This window comes from Vigna umbellata, chromosome 1 (assembly GCF_029865625.1).
Source record: "Vigna umbellata cultivar VRB3 chromosome 1, Vumbellata_1.0, whole genome shotgun sequence".
Lineage (NCBI taxonomy): Eukaryota > Viridiplantae > Streptophyta > Magnoliopsida > Fabales > Fabaceae > Vigna > Vigna umbellata.
In genome coordinates, this window is record NC_142165.1 from 45,376,995 (window position 1) to 45,397,378 (window position 20,384).

General features: G+C 34.4%; 2 protein-coding genes across 3 annotated transcripts; one reads left to right on the forward strand and one right to left on the reverse strand.

Moving 5' to 3' along the window:
• Positions 1 to 2,742: 2,742 nt before the first annotated feature.
• On the forward strand, positions 2,743 to 7,650 carry FAS2 (Transducin/WD40 repeat-like superfamily protein). The gene is made up of 13 exons (XM_047312122.2): positions 2,743 to 3,216; positions 3,622 to 3,894; positions 3,972 to 4,080; positions 4,302 to 4,328; positions 4,416 to 4,488; positions 4,972 to 5,075; positions 5,164 to 5,375; positions 5,464 to 5,560; positions 5,890 to 5,962; positions 6,113 to 6,210; positions 6,461 to 6,599; positions 6,691 to 6,791; positions 6,868 to 7,650. The coding sequence occupies exons 2-13, from the start codon at positions 3,781 to 3,783 to the stop codon at positions 7,482 to 7,484; spliced, it is 1,764 nt and encodes a 587-aa protein (XP_047168078.1). The 5' UTR covers positions 2,743 to 3,216; positions 3,622 to 3,780; the 3' UTR covers positions 7,485 to 7,650.
• Positions 7,651 to 8,382: 732 nt separating this feature from the next.
• LOC124836882 (protein trichome berefringence-like 7) lies at positions 8,383 to 17,115 on the reverse strand. 2 transcript variants are annotated; one of them, XM_047312124.2, is made up of 4 exons: positions 16,039 to 17,114; positions 12,133 to 12,291; positions 9,775 to 10,085; positions 8,383 to 8,827 (listed from the first exon to the last, which is right to left on the reverse strand). In XM_047312124.2, the coding sequence occupies exons 1-4, from the start codon at positions 16,869 to 16,871 to the stop codon at positions 8,823 to 8,825; spliced, it is 1,308 nt and encodes a 435-aa protein (XP_047168080.1). In that variant the 5' UTR covers positions 16,872 to 17,114; the 3' UTR covers positions 8,383 to 8,822. The 2 variants fall into 2 exon arrangements, with proteins under 2 accessions (XP_047168080.1, XP_087959475.1); XM_088103349.1 differs by lacking the exon at positions 9,775 to 10,085 and having other exon boundaries at positions 16,039 to 17,115.
• Between the last annotated feature and the right edge of the window lie 3,269 nt (positions 17,116 to 20,384).

A 20,384-nucleotide genomic window follows, 5' to 3' on the forward strand; every position in this document is an offset into this window, starting at 1 on the left:
GTTTTTTTTAATTAATAAAACTATTTTTTTATTCTTATCTAAATTATAGGGTTTCTCACAGGATATTGGTGAACAAAATGCACAATTATACAGATAAAAAGATTATTGGTATCAATGTAATTGAATCCAAAGTTAAACATTTAATTGTCTTAAATTATTCGAAGTCGATTCAACTTACTTACTTAAGGAATAGATTGAAATGGTGGAAGAAAACACGTATTTTAAATACTAAATAGTTAAAGAGAGTGGTTGGTTTCAGTGAGATTTAGTTTTGTTTCCATAATTTTTTTTAAAAGTTTTGTAAACTTTGAAATAATAATTTTTAAAAAGATAAGACAAATTTGTTTTTAATGTATAAAAATATATTTTTTTATTTATCATGTTTTTAAAACTTGAAATTATTAATTAATTATAATCTTTAACGTTCACATTTTCCTTACCAACAAAAATTAAATGATGTTTATTTTATAGGATTAAAAAAATATACAATTTTTCTTGAAATTGAGTTAAATGTTTTGGTTATTACATATAACTTCTTATCTTTTCAAACAGAAATTGAAAAATAAACTTAATTTTTTTTATATATTTATAAATATTAAGACATCTTTTCTGAAAATTTCCTATATAAAACATCTCCTAATGTTAATAGAATAAAATTCTAAATTCTAAATCTTAAATAATACTCTTAATAATATAAATGAAAAATATGAAATAAAATATTAATTAAAGTATGAATTTTTTTTCATTTTTTTCTTTCAAACAAAAGCTGCACAAAAATGTTTAAAAATAGAAAATAAAACATTATGATTAGTTTTGCAATAAATATTTTATAAGCATATCAAGATAGAGTATAATTCCGAGTTAACTTAGCTCATTATAGATTTGAGTTGAGTCAGATTAAAAAATTGAATCTTTTGTTGATTATGAATTAAAATGGTTTCAGCTCACTCGATTTAAGTTATATGAGTTTGAGTCAGGTTAAGGTGAATTGACCCACAACCCATCTGAAAACCCTAATTTATGTTGTGTCTTTCATATCTTGGAAGGACCTAGAACAATATTTGTATTTAATTCTTAGTTGCAACCACCTCTTCTCATATCTAGGTTGTTTTATTTTTTCTTCATCAGATCTTGTTACATCTAACTTGATCCTTCACTGTTTCTCTAACTTTCAGTGTTCTTGGGTGTTCATCTTACACTTCTTTGCGCTCCACTCTTCTATTAGTCTTTCCCCACTCAATCAAAAATTATTCGAGTTTGAGTTAGGTTACGGTGAATTGACTAATAACCCACTTAAAAACCCTAATTTTTGTTGTCTCTTGTATATCTTGGAAGGACCTATAAGAAGTATTGTAAAGTTTTAAATAACATCTTTTAATCATTATACAATATGATGAAATTTGTTATTAGTGTATAAAAATACATTTCTTTATTTATCATGTTTGTAAAACTTGAAAGTATTAGTTAATTATAATCTTTAACATTAACAATTTCTTGCCAACAAAAATGAAATAATGTTTATTTTGTAGGGATTAAAAATGTATGTAATTTTTCTTTAAAATGAGTTAAATGTTTTGATTATTATATAGAAGTTCATATATTTTCAAGCTGCAGTGAAAAACCAACTTATTTTTTTTTAATATTTAAAAATATCAAGACATCTTTGTTGAAAATTTCCTATATAAAACATCTCCAATGTTAATATAATAAAATTTAAAATTTTATATCTTAAAGAATGCTCTTAGTAATATAAATGAAAATTTTGGAAAAAAAAAATTAATTAAAGTGTAAATTTTTTTGTCAATTTTTTCTTTAACACAGCAATTAGTTGCACAAGAATGTTTAAAAATAAAGATTAAAACATTATGATTAGTTTTGCAATAAATGTCTTGTAAACATGTCAAAATAAGTTATAATTATGAGTTAACGGAGCTTATTAGAGATTTGAATTGAATCTAATTAAAAAAATTAAAATTTTTGTTGATTATGAGTCAAAATAGTTTCAACTCCCTCATTTAAATTTTACGTATCTGAGTCAGCTTATGATAAATAGGTAATACCTTCCATTTCTTCTTTTGTTCCTACACACTCCTTCTCCTTTATTCTAAGTGAGATTTAGTTTTAGTTTATATATTTTTCTTGAAAATGAGTTAAATGTTTTGGTTATTACATATAACTTCTTATCTTTTCAAGTTGAAATTGAAAAACAAACTTAATTTTTTTTTATATTTATAAATATTATTAAGACATCTTTTTAAAAAAATTCCTGTATAAAACATCTCCTATAATGTTAATAGATTAAAATTCTAAATTCTAAATCTTAAATAATACTCTTAGTAATATAAATGAAAAATATGAAATAAAATATTAATTATAGTATGAAATTTTTTGTCAATGTTTTCTTTAAAACACAAGTTGCATAAGAATGTTTAAAAATAGAAATTAAAACATCATGATTAGTTTTGTATTAAATGTCTTCTAAGCATGTCAAAATAAATTATTATTCTCAATTAACTTAGCTCATTACATATTTGAGTTGAGATAGGTTAAAAAAATTGATTTCTTTTTGTTGATTATGAGTCAAAATGGTTTGAACTGACTCAATATAAGTTATATGGGTTTGAGTCAGGTTAAGGTGAACTGACCCGTAACCCATCTGAAAACCCTAATTTATGTTGTCTCTTTCTTATCTTGGAAGGACCTAGAACAATGCTTGTATTTAATTCTCAGCCGCCACCACCTCTTCTGAGATCTAGGTTATTTTATTTTCTTTCCATCAGATCTCGTCACATCTGACTTGATTCTTCATTGTTTCTCTGGCTTTTCAGTGTTCTTAGGTGTTCATCTTACACTTCTTTGCCCTCTATTCCACTACTGGTATTTCTCTATTCAATCTAAGTTATACGAGTTTAAGTCAGGTTATGGTGAACTGACCCGTGACCCACTTGAAAACTCTAATTTTTGTTGTCTCTTTCATATCTTGGAAGGATCTAAAACAATATTTGTATCTAATTTTCAGCCGCCGTCACCTCTTCTCAGATTTAGGTTGTTTTATTTTCTCTTTATCAGATCTCATCACATCTGACTTGATCCTCCACAGTTCCTTCGGCTGTTCATTTTACACTTCTTCGTGCTCCACTCCATTACTAGTCTTTCCGCGTTCCTCCGCCTTCTTTTGTTGTTTCTACACATTCTTCTCCTTTCTGTTTTGCTAAGGTTAGTATGTTAATAATTTTTTTAGATGAATTAGTGTTTTAATTTTCTTAATATAATGAAATGGGTAGAGACAAATTGTAAAATTTCTAAATGTGGTCACAAATGTATCAAGTTGAAGTCATTTTTTTTAACCTAACTTCTTAACCTCTAAGTTGACTTACTTTGACATTCTTTGTAATGCATAGATATAGGTATTAATGAGATTATTTGTCTTAAATTAATTGAACTAAAAGTGAAATGTCAAATAGTTTTTGTGTTCATTCCAATCGAAATACGATTTTACTTGAATCAGATATATTTAAAGAAAGATAGATTAAATTGATTGAAAGAAAACACAATAAAGTCGACAAACATCCATATATTTTAATGTTAATGTGTTCAACAAAAAAGGTTAATATGATACAGTGTAGCCAAAAGGATGAAATAGAAGAAGAGAAGAAGAGTAGTGTGGGTTCACATTGCATTTCCCGCCAAGTGTAAAGGGGCGCGCGAAAAACCATTTTTTCAGTGTCTGAGTGGCTTCTTCTTCTACACTCTAAACCTAAACCTCCGAATCCGAAGAGAATGAAGGGTGGCACGGTTCAGATTATCTGGCACGAGAGAAAACCCGTCTTAACTCTCGATTTTCACCCCCTCACCGCCACTCTTGCCACCGCTGGCGCCGATTTCGACATCAAGGTCTCTCTAGCTCGCTCTCGTTCTTTGCTTGTGATTAGGGTTAATTACTCACTTGATTCTTTTTCTTGTGTTTGCAGTTTTGGTCGATAAAGCCATCGGGGACGGAGAAACTTCCCGTAGTTTCCTATCTCAGTAACCTCTCTTATCATAGCTCTGCAGTGAATGTTATTCGCTTCTCTTCTTCCGGTAATTCCAATTCGCCATTTCTCTTTCTCCTCGTAGAATCAGGATGCAACAAAATTTCATTGGATCAAATATCTACCAAGTTAATTACTAGCCTATACTTTCGTTGTCACGGAAATGGAACCGATTAATGAAATTTGCATTATTTTTCCTCGCTTACTGTGCTGCAAGAAACGGTGTGGTGCTTTCGTTTAGTGATAACTTCTATTTCTGACTATTTGCAGGGGAATTGCTGGCCTCTGGCGCTGATGGTACGACCTTGGTTAAGGAATTTTAGCTTGAGTTAATGTAATGAAGCAATGCTTTGTCTGAATCGGATTTTATTTTTCTTTATCCAGGAGGGGACCTGATAATATGGAAGCTAAATTCTGCCGATACTGGTCAGGCATGGAAGGTTCTCAAGATGTTACGGTAAGGCCTTTGCATACTTAAATAGTTTAAAAGCTGAACATTGTAAAAAAGTTAAAAGAAACACGAAAGGCTGTAAAACAAATTTTCCATATTTTAGCTGCCTGATCTCCATTCTGTTTGTGAAATTGAATATACCACATTTTATTCAGAGAGGGAGTGCCAAATTTGTGCTTATGCGTTTTTATTTGAAATATTGATATTGATGTAATCCTATTTATTTCTGGAAAAATACACGTGTTTGGAAAAATGAGTCTTATTAGACTAGCATTACAAACAATGACTACAACCATTCGTAATGACGAATGACAATAAAGCCTTATCTCAACAGATGAAATCGAAAAAAAAAAAGGATTACAGGACACCATTAACTTCAGTTAAAAACCAAAGCTCCAGGAACCGTCTAAAGACCAATTGCATTATTTTTCAGCATTCATGTTTTACTGCATTTATTTCTGACTTATAAGGGATATTTTTATGCATTAGATCTCATCTCAAGGACATTTTGGACCTGCAGTGGTCTTCCGATGCCACATATATCATATCTGGATCAGTTGATAATTGTTGCATTATATGGGATGTTAACAAAGGTAAAAAAGAAAACACATGAGTGTCTTTGATACACTTGAATCGTGGCACATGTTAGTTGATATGTTGTACATGATTCTTGTTTGCCAGGAACTAACCTTCAGACGTTGGATGCCCATGCGCACTATGTTCAAGGGGTTGCATGGGACCCTCTAGGGAAATACGCTTCTTCTCTTAGTTCAGATAGGACTTGCAGAATTTACATGAATAAGCCTCATAAATCAAAAGGCACTGAGAAAATCAATTATGTTTGCCAGCAAGTCATTTCTAAGGCAGATAAGCCATTATTAAAAAATTCTCAGGTTAGCATATAATGGTGATATCAGTCTTTATTTGCATCGTTTAAGGTTGTAACATACTTGAACGTTACGCTTGATTTTCTTAATGTAGGAGACAAAAATTCACCTCTTCCACGACGAGACATTGCCATCTTTTTTCAGAAGATTAGCATGGTCTCCTGATGGTTCATTTTTAGTTGTGCCTGCAGGTATTAGCTTTGAGTTGGACTTGATCTTGCTTTGATTAATCTTACTTTTTGTGCTACTTCTAAGGATGAGCTGTTGTTGAGATTTTTCTAGAATCTGGCCAGTTTTTGAATTTTTCATAGTTTATCATCTTTTATTTTACAAGGAAGTGAATGAGTGTCTAAGTCAAAGACGAACTTTTTATAATTTCCCCTTGTTTTACATGGCATAATTTAATTTCCTGTTATTGGTTGAATCATATTGGTATCTTTCTCCCAGACCTGAATTTCTGCACAATATTTATTACATGCTTTGTTTCTTATCGGTAAATTTATGTCTCCCCATATTTCAGGCTCTTACAAAACTAATACTGCATCTGAGACTGTGAATGCGGCTTACATAATTTCTCGAAAAGATCTTTCTAGGTAAAATTTCCGCTATTTAATCCTTTTCAAGAGCATGAGACATTATGCAAACTACAATTTTCTCTTTTATGTTCAGTTATTCATGTTATGTTAATGGATCAAATAGAGAAGTATGCGTTTTGATGTGTTTATTTATTTGACCTCATACAGGCCTGCTATACTGCTCCCCTGCACAAATAAAGCTGTTGTAGCGGTCCGGTTCTGTCCTATAATTTTTAAACTTCGGGGAACGAACTCTCTTGACTCAGGTATCTGTGTACTTCTATTTTATGAACAGTTGTATTTAAATGGTCTTTAATCAAGCCAAATAACATTGTCTGATCCATACAATCCTCACCTACTGCTAGATTGTCTTGTTATAATTTAATTGTTTGAGTCGTATGGGAGTCAGCTTAAATTCGACACTTGCACTACCAATTGGTATTTGCTTAAAATCATGTCCATCTTGGAGAATTTCTTGCTCAACAGAAGCCTAATAGTGGTTTTTGTTTAGTGCAGCTCGTGTATTTAACCTCCCATATCGCATCATATTTGCTGTGGCCACTTTGAATTCGCTGTACATTTATGACACCGAGAGCATATCTCCGTTAGCTGTATTATCTGGTCTTCACTATGCCGCAATAACAGATATTACTTGGTAACTTTTATTTGCTAGCAATTCCTTTTTAGGTTTGAGAATTATAATTTTTTGGGGAAAGGTTTATCTCTAACTGGTATTTGTTCACAAGGTCATCTGATGCTCGTTATTTGGCATTGTCATCACAAGATGGTTTCTGCTCTTTGGTGGAATTTGAAAATGACGAACTTGGATCACCTTACTCTTTATCTGGTAAGCTGTCTTCATTTTTCTGCTGTCATCGTCACCAGTCCAATGTTTTTTATTTCCTTATTGCATGTTTCTCTAGAAGCAAAAGTCGAGGAGGATAGTAAGAGTACTGTACAGACAGGCAATGCCACTGTACCAACTGGGAATTTTAGTGCAGTTCTATCAGAGAGCAAGGACATGGAAATAGAAGCGGTGGCTGTTGACATGGTCACTGGAGAGTCTGGGAATATAGGCACTGCAATAACAGAAAACCTGAGCACTCTTACCCAAGACAAGCCTGACAACATGGTCATAGAGGCAACTGGGAATGTTGAAGGGGTTATAGTCGATAGTAGGAAAAATGAAGCAGAAGAGAAAACCGATGACATGGTTATTGAAGCAACTGGAAGAATTGGTACTGCTGAATTAGATAGAAGAAAAGCGGAAGCAGAACATAAGGCAGCGAAACAGCCATGGAATTTGGGTACAGTAAGTTTTGGAGCTCAAGACAAGACTGAGAAACAGCTAGCTAATCCAGATTCAGATGGAAAACAAACGGAATCAAGGGAGAAGACAGCAACTCTGCAATCAAGTTTGGACAGTATAAAATCAGGGGCAGAAGAAAAGGCTCAGCAACAATTGTCCAGTTCGAAGAGTACACCCTTATCAAATAAGCCAGCCAGGAAGCGTATTACTCCAATGGCCATTGATCCATGATTTTTCAATTCCTGAGAAATTTCATCCATGCCTGTCTTTGTACATCTTTTTGTGCGCCATTTATTCGGAAGTCACATTTCCCCTTCGTCGTTTTCATTGTTTTTGACCTATTCTGTAATATAGGTTCCAATATAATATTTAGTGAAAACAATCTTCATCTTGGAGACCTCTCTGGACCTCTTTTTCTTCTCTTGTCCCATCTCATGTTCGAAAGATTAAATAAGTGCAAGAATGGCAAATGAATTTAATGGCGAACACAGGGTAGAGGCGAAACATAAGCATGAAATATCGATTACATGTATTTATAGATAAGAGGTAGGTTTTATTTGCTTATTTTCGATAGGTACACTTAACTGCATAATTATCTCAGCTTAAAGGAAAGTATTTTTCTTCCGTAACTTGTGCTTTACAAAATTTCGTTAGAGATGTGATTTAATTATATTAAATCCTCAATTTTTCTCTTCTCTATATTGTAAAATAAGAATAAACATTTCCTAAAGATGATCATGTTCCAAATGCGAAACGAAATAAATGTCCCATCGAAACATAGATTCAGAAACTGATATATGTCGATCTGTGGGAATGTACACAGTACCTTTTATGGACTGTAATTGGATTTTACATTGTGTATCCAGATTGTCCACCGATTTTTTGTTTTCCAAAGATGTCAAATATTCTAAAACATGTCGATTTATCCATATTTACAATTGACTGGATGGGTCTCCACACAATCTTTGATTGTTCCAAACGCAATGTATTGAGTGAAAAACATATATAGATACGAACATGAAGTGTCTGAAATTCTGAATAGGGGTGATCCCATGATTGATCCTGTCAAATGGTGCCGTGCCTCCATTTTTCGCAAGGCCGATAGAAAAAGTGAGAAACCGCATCCAAGTGAAGCAAGGATTTAAACACAAATCCATTTGAATAAAGAGCAATTACATAATTAAGACGGAATCTGAAAAGAAAAAAAGAAATTGATTGATCTGTACTTTCCTTCTCCTTCACTTTTTCCTATGCAGAACAGTATTGTCATGACCAAAACCAAAAATCATGACATGCATCTCAGACAATACCTTTACTGATATACAAAGAATTGGCAAATTAAAGAATTGCTTCCTGTTTAATTTGTTTTAACAAGCTGTTATGTGTAATTGGACCATACTTTTACAAAACCTGGTACATTTGAGTGTTGAAGAAAACCATGGTCGATGGCAGAGTTCAAAATTGAAGAATGAGATGGCTTCAGATTTATGGTATTAGAATCCGATCCATACTTCTTAGGAGGCATCAGAATTTGAGGTACGCTTGCAACGACTAAGAGTGTTAGTCTCTCTAATCTGCACCCATAAATAAAATACGTGAAATGTATTTTTTTCTAAAAACGATGAAGCACTAGAAGGTATAAGAAAAATATTCTCTCTGAGACATCCAACCTAAAAAAAGTCATAACTAAGTTACATGTATAACATCTAACCTAAAAGAAAAGTTATAACTAAATTCATCCGACTTAAGAGAAGGGAAAAAAATCTCTTTACTGCACTGTATATATGACAAGGGAAACTATGTTTTGACAATTCTTCTTTTATATACCATTAATTGACAACTCTTTTACAATAATATAATAATAGTAACATCTATGTTAACCAACGATGTTTAGACAAATAATTAAGTGATTGCTAACTGCTTGTATGACTAATATTGATTTATTAATATGAGTACTCATGATACTTCAGTTTGTGTCGCATATCCATGTCTGATATATATCCATATCAGATACTTTAGGATACCTTACAAATACTTATTAATAAGTATCTAATCTATAAAACAGTAAATACTTTTATAATACTGGTCTACCCCAAGATAGTGGATAGTAAACAAATACAATAATTTATAACTTTTTATTTTGACAATGTTTAGTACATTTGATTCAATTTGGATTCACACAATAGTAATCATATATTTATTATCATGTTTTTAAGAATTTTGCTTACTTTTCAATATGCATATATCACGTCGTATCCTATTATTTTCATAATAAGTGTATCGACGTATATCCAATACACATATAGTGTCTGTGCATCATAGGCGGACATAGATACTCTAATGCGCATAGGTCAACTCAAGGAATGTATGTCTAATTCCAAAACATATGGGGAGTGACTCAATCGATAAAAGTCATGCCAAGTTTGTACATGTTAGCCGGTCATGAATATGTTTAAATCATACCACATACTCCCACGCAAAACTCAAAAATTAAAGTGTATCAGAAGATAACTGAACTTACCGATTGATTCAATTTGTTGAAAAGGAATTTCAGATTCAGAAAAAAGTTGGGACAGGATAATTTCATTCCACATATCAGGTACTCCAGGAAGACACCAATGGCTACAATCTTGAATAGATGAATTGTCACTCCAATTACCAACATGTGCATCACTCCGGAAAGCAGACATAGAAGTAACATGGAGAGCATTTATACGAATAGTAACATTCTTTACAACGTCTAAAATTGTATCTGAAAACAAGCTTTGATCCCTTCCATCAGTTTCTAATGTTGGGTACTGTGTCACATTGCAAATTCTACGGGTAAGATCACTGCATCAACCATAAAGGCTGGATCAATAACTTTTGAAGTGAGATTTCAAAGATAAGAAATCCCAGTGCATGAATAAAAATTCCTATAAACTGAGCAAAGTTACATGTAAGTATATATTTGGGGCGGTGGGAATGATAGGCATAGTTCTAACTTAGGTTAAAAAGGTTTTACCATGGAAAGGAATAATTTTAAGCAATAATATTGTTGGAAGTCCCACATCGACTAGAGATAAGACCAATTTATAATATATAAGTGAGGTGCAAACCTCACCTTACAAGCCGGTTTTGTGGGGTTGAGTTAGGCTTAAAACCCACTTTCTAATATGGTATCAGAGCAGGTTCTCTGATCTTCTTCCGGGGTCTCTGCTGTCTGCCGGCGGCCAGCCGCCATGGCCGCGGGCAGCCCCTAAAATTTCAGTGGGCAGCCCTAAAATTTCAGTGGGCAGCCCTTTCTCTTCTTCTTAAATTTGTGCCACAGTCAATACCAGTGCAGCCAGTCGCCTCTACTGTCGACCATCGCCAGCCACTGTCCGCTTCCAACCTCTGTCCGCGGCCGGCCACCGTCGTCGCCGCTGTTGTCGCCGTCGCCACCGCCGGCCACCATCACAGTTTCGACAGGTGACCTTCGGATCTAGACCGTCTCTTCGAGCGACGGCCAACCACGCCGGTTTCAAGAGCCACTTCTCAGCTCCGCGCCGTTTGCCGCTGTCGCGCCGTTTGCCGCTGTCGCGCCGTTTGCCGCTGTCGCGCCGTTTGCCGCTGTCGCGCCGTTTGCCGCTGTCCAGGCGCCGTATGCTTCCAACCACTGTAGGCCCCCATCACCTCGTCAGTTAGTGATGGCAGTCCCTGTAGTTTTGTCGCTTCCAGCCACTACAGGCCCCATCAATCAGTGAAGGCAATTTAGTCCCTGCAGGCCCCATCAGTCAGTGATGGCAATTTAGTCCCTGCAGGCCCCATCAGTCAGTAATGGCAATTTAGTCCCTACAGTGAGGGGGAGTATGGTTCCAAGACAACACTACAAGTCACATATATATGGGTGTAGTCCCTGCAGTTTTGTAGATTTCAGCTACTACTGTTGATCCCATCACCCATCCATCATTGATGAGGATTTAGTGTAGTCCCTGCAGTTTTGTAGCTCTTAACTTTCAGCTACCACTGTTGATCCCGTCACTCATCCATCATTGATTGGGAATCAGTCCTTGTAGTTTGTCATTGTCCACCACTGCTCTTCTTCATCCACTTTTGAAGTTGAAGTTTCACAAGCTGCTGTTAGTCCATCTATGTTTGCCTCACACTCTTGAAGACAAATCATCTAGTTCAACACTGAGTTCATCTATTCCAAGCTTAGTTCATACAATTTGTATGCTCCAGCTTGAGGGGGAGTGTTAGATATATTATATCTTTTATCTTTTAGTTAGTTTGTTATTATTTCTCTTTTGTATTTTGGGCTTAGCCCATATTTCTTTTATTATAAATAGAGAACCCTATGTGTGTATTTTACACAAGGGAGATTAATCCAAATATAGTTTTTCACTATATTCAATAGCATGTTAGATATATTATATCTTTTATCTTTTAGTTAGTTTGTTATTATTTCTCTTTTGTATTTTGGGCTTAGCCCATATTTCTTTTATTATAAATAGAGAACCCTATGTGTGTATTTTACACAAGGGAGATTAATCCAAATATAGTTTTTCACTATATTCAATATGGTATCAGAGCCATGGTTAGTGCCTATCCTAGCGAGTTCTAAGTGGGCATTCTATTCTTCTATTCCACCCGCAATCGGGCCGTTATTGGACCACCCAATTTCTACTATCACGCACGAGATGTCTATACCTCGGCGTGAAGAGGGTGTGTTGGAAGTCCCACATCGACTAGAGATAAGACCAATTTATAATATATAAGTGAGGTGCAAACCTCACCTTACAAGCCGGTTTTGTGGGGTTGAGTTAGGCTTAAAACCCACTTTCTAATAAATATATACTATATAAAGAAAAGATAGACATGCTTAAATAGAAAATCATGTTAACAGTAAAGTAGGTACCTCCAGTGAGATGGCTCAAAAGTCCTAAAGAAGATGCGTGTTCTATTTTTACTAATCTCTCTCTCAACCCATGATGCCCAAGTTTCAAGTGCTATTCTAAAGGCAGCAGGAATTGACATCCCAAGTTTAAGAGAGCTTCCAACCTGGAAATAACAGCCCCTGTTGAAAGAAAGAAGAGGACCATTTTACAAAGAACAGAAAAAAAAAATTAAGAATCCAAAAACGCAGATTCTGCATAACAATGAGAAATCAAAAAGCAAGTGAATGAACATTTAATGAATAATGAATCTGTTAGGCCTGATTGGGAAAATCAGTTGGTTAATGAGCCAGATCAAAAGCCTAGAATCTGGAAGGTATATGTCAGATCAAAAGCCTACAGTCTGGCTTGACCTTTATTGATTACAAAGCTTTAAACTGGCTAATAGACTTGTGGACTAAATGAACCTATCACTGAAAAAACCCATAAATTCCTGTGTTAAAAAGTCTATCACAAAACAGATTTATTGTATAATAAACTACCTTCCTATCATACTAGTGATGGTTAAAACAACTGAACCTATCACATCTAACAAAATATTAAAACTAATTCAAGTAAGGAACATAAAGGTTTAGGTGTTACAGTAATGATGTAATACTATATAATAAATATTAATATTTTATTAAGAATCAGCCCTGTTATAAACAGTGTGGTCAATAAAGTCTGGTAGGTTTTATAAAACTGAATAGCTTGAGCATCTTAGCTAAAAGGCCTTTTAAGTTCAAGCTTAGCATTTTTTCTAAATAGGTTAAGCCAAGACTAGCTTTCAGTGGGTGGCTCTGGGTAGCCTGACTTATTTCCAACCCTATTTGGAAAAAATGGTTTTCAGCACAGTGTAGGTAAAAGAGGGGATCATAATTCTCTTGCAATCAGCTTTAGGGCTGTGAAGTCTGGGCAGAGAATTTCATCTCTATGGAACTTCAGGCTTTGGGTAGTTCGGGAGTCACACAGTTGGTTTCTATTAACATCATATGTTTACAACAGTTTTCTGCTTTTAATTGAGAAGCAAATGGAAGTTAATTTTAAAAGTCTGACCACTGATACTTTCAGAATGAAAAGTAGACTCCATTCCATTTCTTTTTACCTAACCCTCCACCAATTAATTTCACCACACCTAAGTTCCGCTAATACAACATTTTCTGATCATGAGTTATATTCGATTTATACAAAATTATGGTTACAAACAATACCCACATGCTATTCCCATCCAACAGGTAAGCTGACAGAGAGCTTATCCAGAGAGTTTGGAACATTCAAATGAGGATATGCATATGGAACCAAAATCTCTATTATGATGGTTTCGATGTCGCCCAATTTTGCATGATATAACATAGGCTATGTTCAGCAATGAAGTACTCCTGAATTTAATTTTAAACTATAGCAATTGCATAAAAAGAGGATAACTACAAATGAACTAAATTAACTACAAATATTAAAATAGATGTCAAGATGGGATAACTGCGTTCTATCTGAAAATAGAATATGGACATAATGTAGTACATATCTTAATCCAACCTGAAACTACCCACAACTCCCACTAACAGAGAGGATGGTCTCAGGTTATGTAGCAAAACTCTTCCCTCCATCCTTCTCTCTCTTTAGGAAATGAGATATCTTTCCTAGAAAAGTCCAACTGTAATATTTAGATGGTAGTCATAATGGGAAAGTAAAAAGAATATGCAATTAAGCATGATTGAATTCAGTTTTTCTGATGAATTGCAAGGCTCAGAAGGTTTGTAAAAGCAGTAAACTATGTGCAGATTAACAGAAGGTTAAGCCGCACCAGTTAAAACTGTGTTAAGTTGAATAAATTTTCTAAAAGTGGTGTCAAATATATCTTAAGTTAGAAATTTAAAGAACAAAACATAGTCATGTGCCACACTAAGAACAAGCAAAATTTCAAGTATAACTAGCCTCTATTCTCAAAAAATGCGGAGGCAAGAATCACAGTAATAATCTCCAGAGTCCAAGGGATACAATTTAACTGGGTGAGGCAGACTTCTGGTAAAAAAAATTTAGTAGTCTATGTATTTTCAATTGTATGGATTTTAATAACGAGAGGGTAGACAGAGACCAAGAAGGATATTGGAAAAAAAATATATTAAATTGGATATCATATTGAATCGTGAGTTTGAAAATTTTGGTTTTCAATCAAAATGATCCGTACAGATGAGGTGACTTCACCAACTGGAATAAGTTGGTCATTGGTATGGCCATGAAGTGATGCCACCACGGACTAAAAGGAGCCCACACAAACAGAAGTAGCTCCAAGAAGTACCGTCAAAGATCAAGACAAGGAGAAGAGAAGTCCGAGAGATATGCAGAGATTCTAGGGGTGTCTTAACTAGAAGCAAGGCTAAGGAGCATGAGGAGGAGCTTCATCAAACCAACAAAGACACGAGGACTCTTAGGATTAGTGTAGATAGGAATAATAATACCTCTTTCTATACATACTTAGTATTACTTGGTGTTAATCCTCTCTTCTTAGGATCATAGGATTTGGCTAGCTTAGCCTGGTGTGCTTGTACTGTTCTTAGCATAGCTTTGTTTGGTTATAAGGTTTAAAAAGAAATGGGAAGGGATATCTTTGACCACAACCTCACACGCCTACCTTCTCCTATATAAGGACAACTCTTGAGATAACTTTTAATGGAATGAAAACTTAGGAATTTGGTGAAGAGTATGATTCTTCTTCTTTTCTTAGAGAGCTCATATCTTAGGTGACATACCATGTAGTGAACCTCCTAAGTGTTGCTTATCTCCAAAGAGGAGTGGCCCCTACCTTGTCAAAGTTCCCCAACTTTGTGCTTAAATCTTGAAGCCAATCTTGTTCTCAAAGGTAAACCTTCTCTTCTGGTCTTTCCTTCTTTCTCTTAGTCTCTTTTGACCTATCTCTCCTTCGCTTGAGATCCTTGTTTAGCCATAGCATACCACACCTATCTATTTCAAGAATCATCACTCCTACACGTTACACAATTTTCTAACCAAAAGCTTATTTACCAAACTATAGCAAGATTCAAGAAACCAACAAGTTTCTTCCTAGCTCACGGCCTTTTGGGCTTACACCACTCAAATCACTCCTACAATTCAAGCCAAGTACATCATTGCCTTCCCTATTCAATCCGCATCATAACCTAACAAGATTCATCCAATTCCAATTAGTTTCATGTTAGAACTCATCCTATCATCACCTTTAGCTTCTGCAACCAAGAACCAACCCTGTCCTTCCAAGAATCATACCAAATCCATCTTGACGAACCAAGCACCACCTTTCTCTACCTTTCTATAGTTTGACCGAATCATAACCTCACCAAAAAACAATCCAGAAAACCCACCACCTAAGTGCAAGGTTCTTTCTCCTCCTTCATCATATATGTCCTTGAACTTGTAGTGGAAAGATTCACCAATCTTGCAAGCCTACAAGGCTTCCATCATGAAGCAAATAAGAGAACAATAGCTACTATTGTGAACAATTAGGTTAACTGCTACAAAAGCTTTGTATCATCGGGGAAAAGTTTTTTCCCCTTAAAATAAAGGACATAACTTAAATCAAGTTCCTTCTGTTCTTCTGAAATCAAACCAAGACATGCATTTTTTTAAAATGCAATATTTATTTAGTGAAGGCCATTTAATGCTGGGAAGGACAGCCACATGTCACATTTGATTTGAGAACAAGGACATAAAATAACTTGATCTAAATTTTGTCCCAAAACAAAAGCCACTGATAAACAAATGATAAGAAAAACAGTGAAAGCTGAAAAGCATGGCAATGAAATTAGAATGAACTATAGTAGATATCCTCACAGTAACACATAGCAACACTTGGGTAGCAGGTTAACATTAAAATGTGAAAGAGAAGGGAAACTTACATATCAAAAAGCTTAGATGGAACCCACCAATGCCCAGTATTGAATATCAGAATATCTGAATTCACCCACTGGTCACTTATATCATCCAACTTGTCCAATAAGAGTGTGGATTTGACCCTTTTTGGTGCATGTCTAGGCATCCTGCCCTGCTGCACCAGGAAAACCGAGCGAAAAAACTCAATGGTGAAATTGAAGGCACTGAACCGAACCCCTAAGAACCTGATCTTCTTTGTTATCTGATTCCGGTTCACTTCATAAACACCTCTCTTATCTTCAACACCAGTCATGAGCATGCAAATCAGAGACTCCCACTGAGTCCTACTCATTGAATCCCCGACAAAAACAACCCTTTTGCTTCTCAACATTTCCAACACACCAAGCACATCAAACCTTGGAATCTCACAACTCCTAGGCTTCCACCTCCATCCAAGATAATCCCTGTCACTCCTCCCATTCCCTAAACAGTCGAATCCCCTTTCTACGAAAGGGCACTCTGTGGCATTATACAAAGGGTGATCTTGAACCCGCACCCAGCTTCCATCAAACACATCACAATCTCTCACTGATCTATTGTTATGTTCAGATGAAAAAACTTGAACATTGGAAAACGCTTGGCTAAGGTTTGGAAGGACGTACATGTAGCCACCTCCGGCTACAAAGAAGGAAAGAACAGAGACAATGATGATAAGAACCTGAAACCTGAGAGAGACACATCCGAAGCGGTTGTTGTTGGTGTTGTTAAGACTGCCTCTGGGACTTCCAATGGCGAGGGACCTTCGATTGACGGAATAGGTTTTGTTGAAAGAAATGGTCTTATTCAGAGCACTACTCATTGTGACAGAACAGAGCCATCACGGTACGCAACCTATGAGTAAGTTGAAAGGGCAAATAGAGTGACCCAGATGAGAAAGATTCGATTTTGGCGAAAGAAGAAAGAAACCCAGATGCCAAAAATGGATAAAGTATGGAAATACAGAAAAATCAAAGTCCAAGGACAGAAGGAGAAGAGTTGTTGTGTACATTATTATGACATTGTTGGCCACAGAACATAACATGTTTCATCAGAACTCCCTCAGTGGTGTTAGGTACTCTGAGACATTTAATCACTCTCTCTCTTTCTTTATTTTTTTTTCTTTTTTTTTAATAATGTAGAGAACTGTGTAATTATGGGATAGATAGGTTGATTAAAAAAAGAAAAAAAATTGGTAATTTCTAAGAAGTATTTTTAACTTGTAATAATTAAAAAAACTTGAGTTTGTTTAACAAGCATTCCAACAACTTATTAATGATTATTAATTATTAAGTATTTTGATTAATAATACTTTTCTCATTCTAAATTAAAATAATAAAATTGACTAAGTATATTTTAATTTTTAAAGTAATTTCCATATTGATTTCTCTTTACTATATAAGTGAGAATTTTAATAAATAGTTTAGAAAAGAAAATATTGTTATTTTAAAAGTAAAAAGTAAAAAAAAAGTTATAATGAAGACTACTAATAGTGATGGGTAGGAAATTTTTATTTTAAATTTTAATTCTTATTGTTCATATGATTAATAAATTTTGTGAATTTTTTAAAAGAGAGAAATAAAATGCTTTTTTTCTATATCCGTGCATTAAAAGAAAATTTTATAAAAATATAAAATTTTTTCTATATATCAATTTGTATATAAATTAATTTTATTTTATATATACATAAACCTCACACTAGCTGTGATCCCAACATATGTTTTTATTAAAAGAAAAATGTAGTGGTTAGTAGATATGCCATAGCTGGAAAGTGGACACTATGTTGACATCATGGTTGACAATCAAATCTAAACGCGTTATTACTCACTAATTCAAAACAACAATGTGGTCACAAATTTAGTTTACATGCAAATAAGAAATAAAAGACAGGAAAACAACAAAGAAGATATAGGAGAAAAGATTAAGAAAATAATTAAATTTTATTTTAATTTAAGAGGAAGTAAAACACTGTTTTTCTCTTGTTCATTCATAGAATTTATAATATAGAATGATACATTTGTTTTGCAATGAAAAAGAAAAGAAAAAGATTGGTTGGTCTAATATATGTAAACTGAATTTGTCTAATTCTTCAATCCGCTGAACCCAGTTATAATTTTTTATAATTAACCTGGATTGAATTATTGAGTGTATGGTTGAGTTTTCTATTGAGATCATTGTTAAATTCACCTCCCTAAATTTCGTGTTTTTAATTTGATCTTTTTATTACATCCCTTTTCTAAAACTAATTTCTGAAATATTTTTTAGTTTCAAAAATTAATTTTAAAAATGTATTAGATATTCTAAAAATAGAGTTTAGGAATTTAATAATTATTCTGCAATTACTAGTTTTTGTTTCTACTGCTTAATAACAAGTCAAGTGTAGAAGTATTAGATAAACTCATAACACAAACTATTAAAAAAAACAGAATTATTGGTAGATAAAATTATATAGGTATGCTCTTTGTTAGGATGGGAGTTCTAGTGACTCATTAGGCTACACCTCCATGACATGGGTTGACCTTTACTTCACTTTGTTAGTGTTGAATGTAAATCCTTGTTTAAGGTATTCTTTTTATTTATTGAACTTCAAGTTTGTGATTATCATGATTAAGGTTCTTCACATGTGTAAATCTCATATTAAACTTGATTCACTTACTACCTAATAAATCATGTTTGTTTAACAATGTTGCAAGCCTTTTCTTTTTTCTCCTTTTTAGTTCTAAGCTTTTGTTGGATTATAATTAGTGAAAACAGCTTCAAACTTACAAAAATAATATAAACTATATAAAAACAGAGAGAAAGAGATCGTTTGCAAAAGAAACAAAATTAAACATTTTATTTTATTTCTTGACTCATATATCCAATTTATAAATCCAAAACATCTTTTGGGGGTTAAAATATTTAGGAGTTCGTTACAATTTAATATCTATCACAATCTTTCAAAATAGACATTTTTTCTTAATAAGTATTACAAGAATTTTTTTAATTACTGATATAGATTTTACGAATGAAGATAAATTTATCGATAAAACTAAAGTTATCAACAAATTTTAGGATTTAGTTATCTATAACCTCAGTTAAAAAGATTATACTATAAATTTTTGAATTAAATATGTTTTTAGTTCCTAAACTATCAAACGAATTTGTTTTTAGTCTCTTTCAAACTTTGATACACTTTGATTATTCTCGTTAAGTAAACTATAATTTTTCGTCCTCCAAAACTAACGGCTTTAAAAATCAGCTGACACCGAATCAACTTTTTCCAACTTTTCTCCCTCCCTCTCCCTCAATCTTCTCCTTAAACTCCTTCTTAGAAATCGTCACATCCTTCAATCTCTTCACCACCATCATCGACCCTGCCTCAAGCACCGCCTTATACGCCGTCCCGAAAGTCTTTTTCTCCAAAACCTCTGCCGAAGCCTTGAGCAAATCTTCCAAATCGAACGCTCTAGCCGCATGTAAATTATTTTTTTTCTTCTGTTATACACGATGCAATTAAATATGTTAGAAAGTAGAAATTGAAGAAAGCAAGCCAAAATTTACGAGAAAGTCAGAGAAAAAAAATGAAATAAAAAGAATAGAAAGATATAAGTGAATATTAAGGTTCTAGAGGAAGGAAGATTGAATTGATTTAGAAGATCTTCATTCCAATTCCGCTCGGCCAACTCGCCGCCAACCTTTCCGATTCCGACCTTTCCTTAACAGCCTTCGAGATCTTCGTTGCCACCTGCCGCACCTCCTCCGGCAAGCCGCTCAGTTCCATCCCTAATCACTCCTCCGCCAATTCCCACAGCTAGAACTCGCCGAACTCTCAAGCACTCCCGCGATCCATCACTTCTATCGCCGCCAGCAACTCCATGAAGGCCTTTAGCTTGAAATCGCCTGGTTCGGGCTCCAGAAAGAGTCCTGGCTCCGGTTCGGGCCATGGAAAGCCGAAGCGATAATTAACAGTCGGAGAACTCATGCGGAACCAGATGGGGGTTTTCGAAGCCATGGATTCATGCGTGAGACGCGCTCTTCTCAGGATTTCCGGTGGCCAGGTCATAACGCTCTTCGCTTAATCCATTCTTCACGTTTTTCGCACTTCCTGCAATGCATGTAACAAGTGATGGTTGATCTGGTTCAATTTTACTTGCTTATTGGTTATCACTGAGATTTTAAATTGCGGCCATTGTCGAGGTTTGAATGCAATCCTTGAGGCAGGGCCGATGGGGGCGGTGAAGAGATTGAAGTATGTGACGATTTCTGAGAAGGAGTTTAAGGAGAAGATTGAGGGAGAGGGAGGGAGAAAGATGGAGAAAAGGTGGGAAAAATTGATTCGGTGTGAGAAAAAAAA

Excerpts from the sequence above, each read along its gene's own strand:
- FAS2 (XM_047312122.2), top strand. The coding sequence starts at position 3,781 with ATGAAGGGTGGCACGGTTCAGATTATCTGGCACGAGAGAAAACCCGTC. Across the intron at positions 4,489-4,971 it reads AAGGTTCTCAAGATGTTACG|ATCTCATCTCAAGGACATTT; the intron begins GTAAGGCCTTTG and ends TTTATGCATTAG. Across the intron at positions 5,376-5,463 it reads CATTATTAAAAAATTCTCAG|GAGACAAAAATTCACCTCTT; the intron begins GTTAGCATATAA and ends TTCTTAATGTAG.
- LOC124836882 (XM_047312124.2), bottom strand. The coding sequence starts at position 16,871 with ATGAGTAGTGCTCTGAATAAGACCATTTCTTTCAACAAAACCTATTCC. Across the intron at positions 12,292-16,038 it reads CCATCTAAGCTTTTTGATAT|GGGCTGTTATTTCCAGGTTG; the intron begins GTAAGTTTCCCT and ends TTCTTTCAACAG. Across the intron at positions 10,086-12,132 it reads TTTGAGCCATCTCACTGGAG|TGATCTTACCCGTAGAATTT; the intron begins GTACCTACTTTA and ends TGGTTGATGCAG.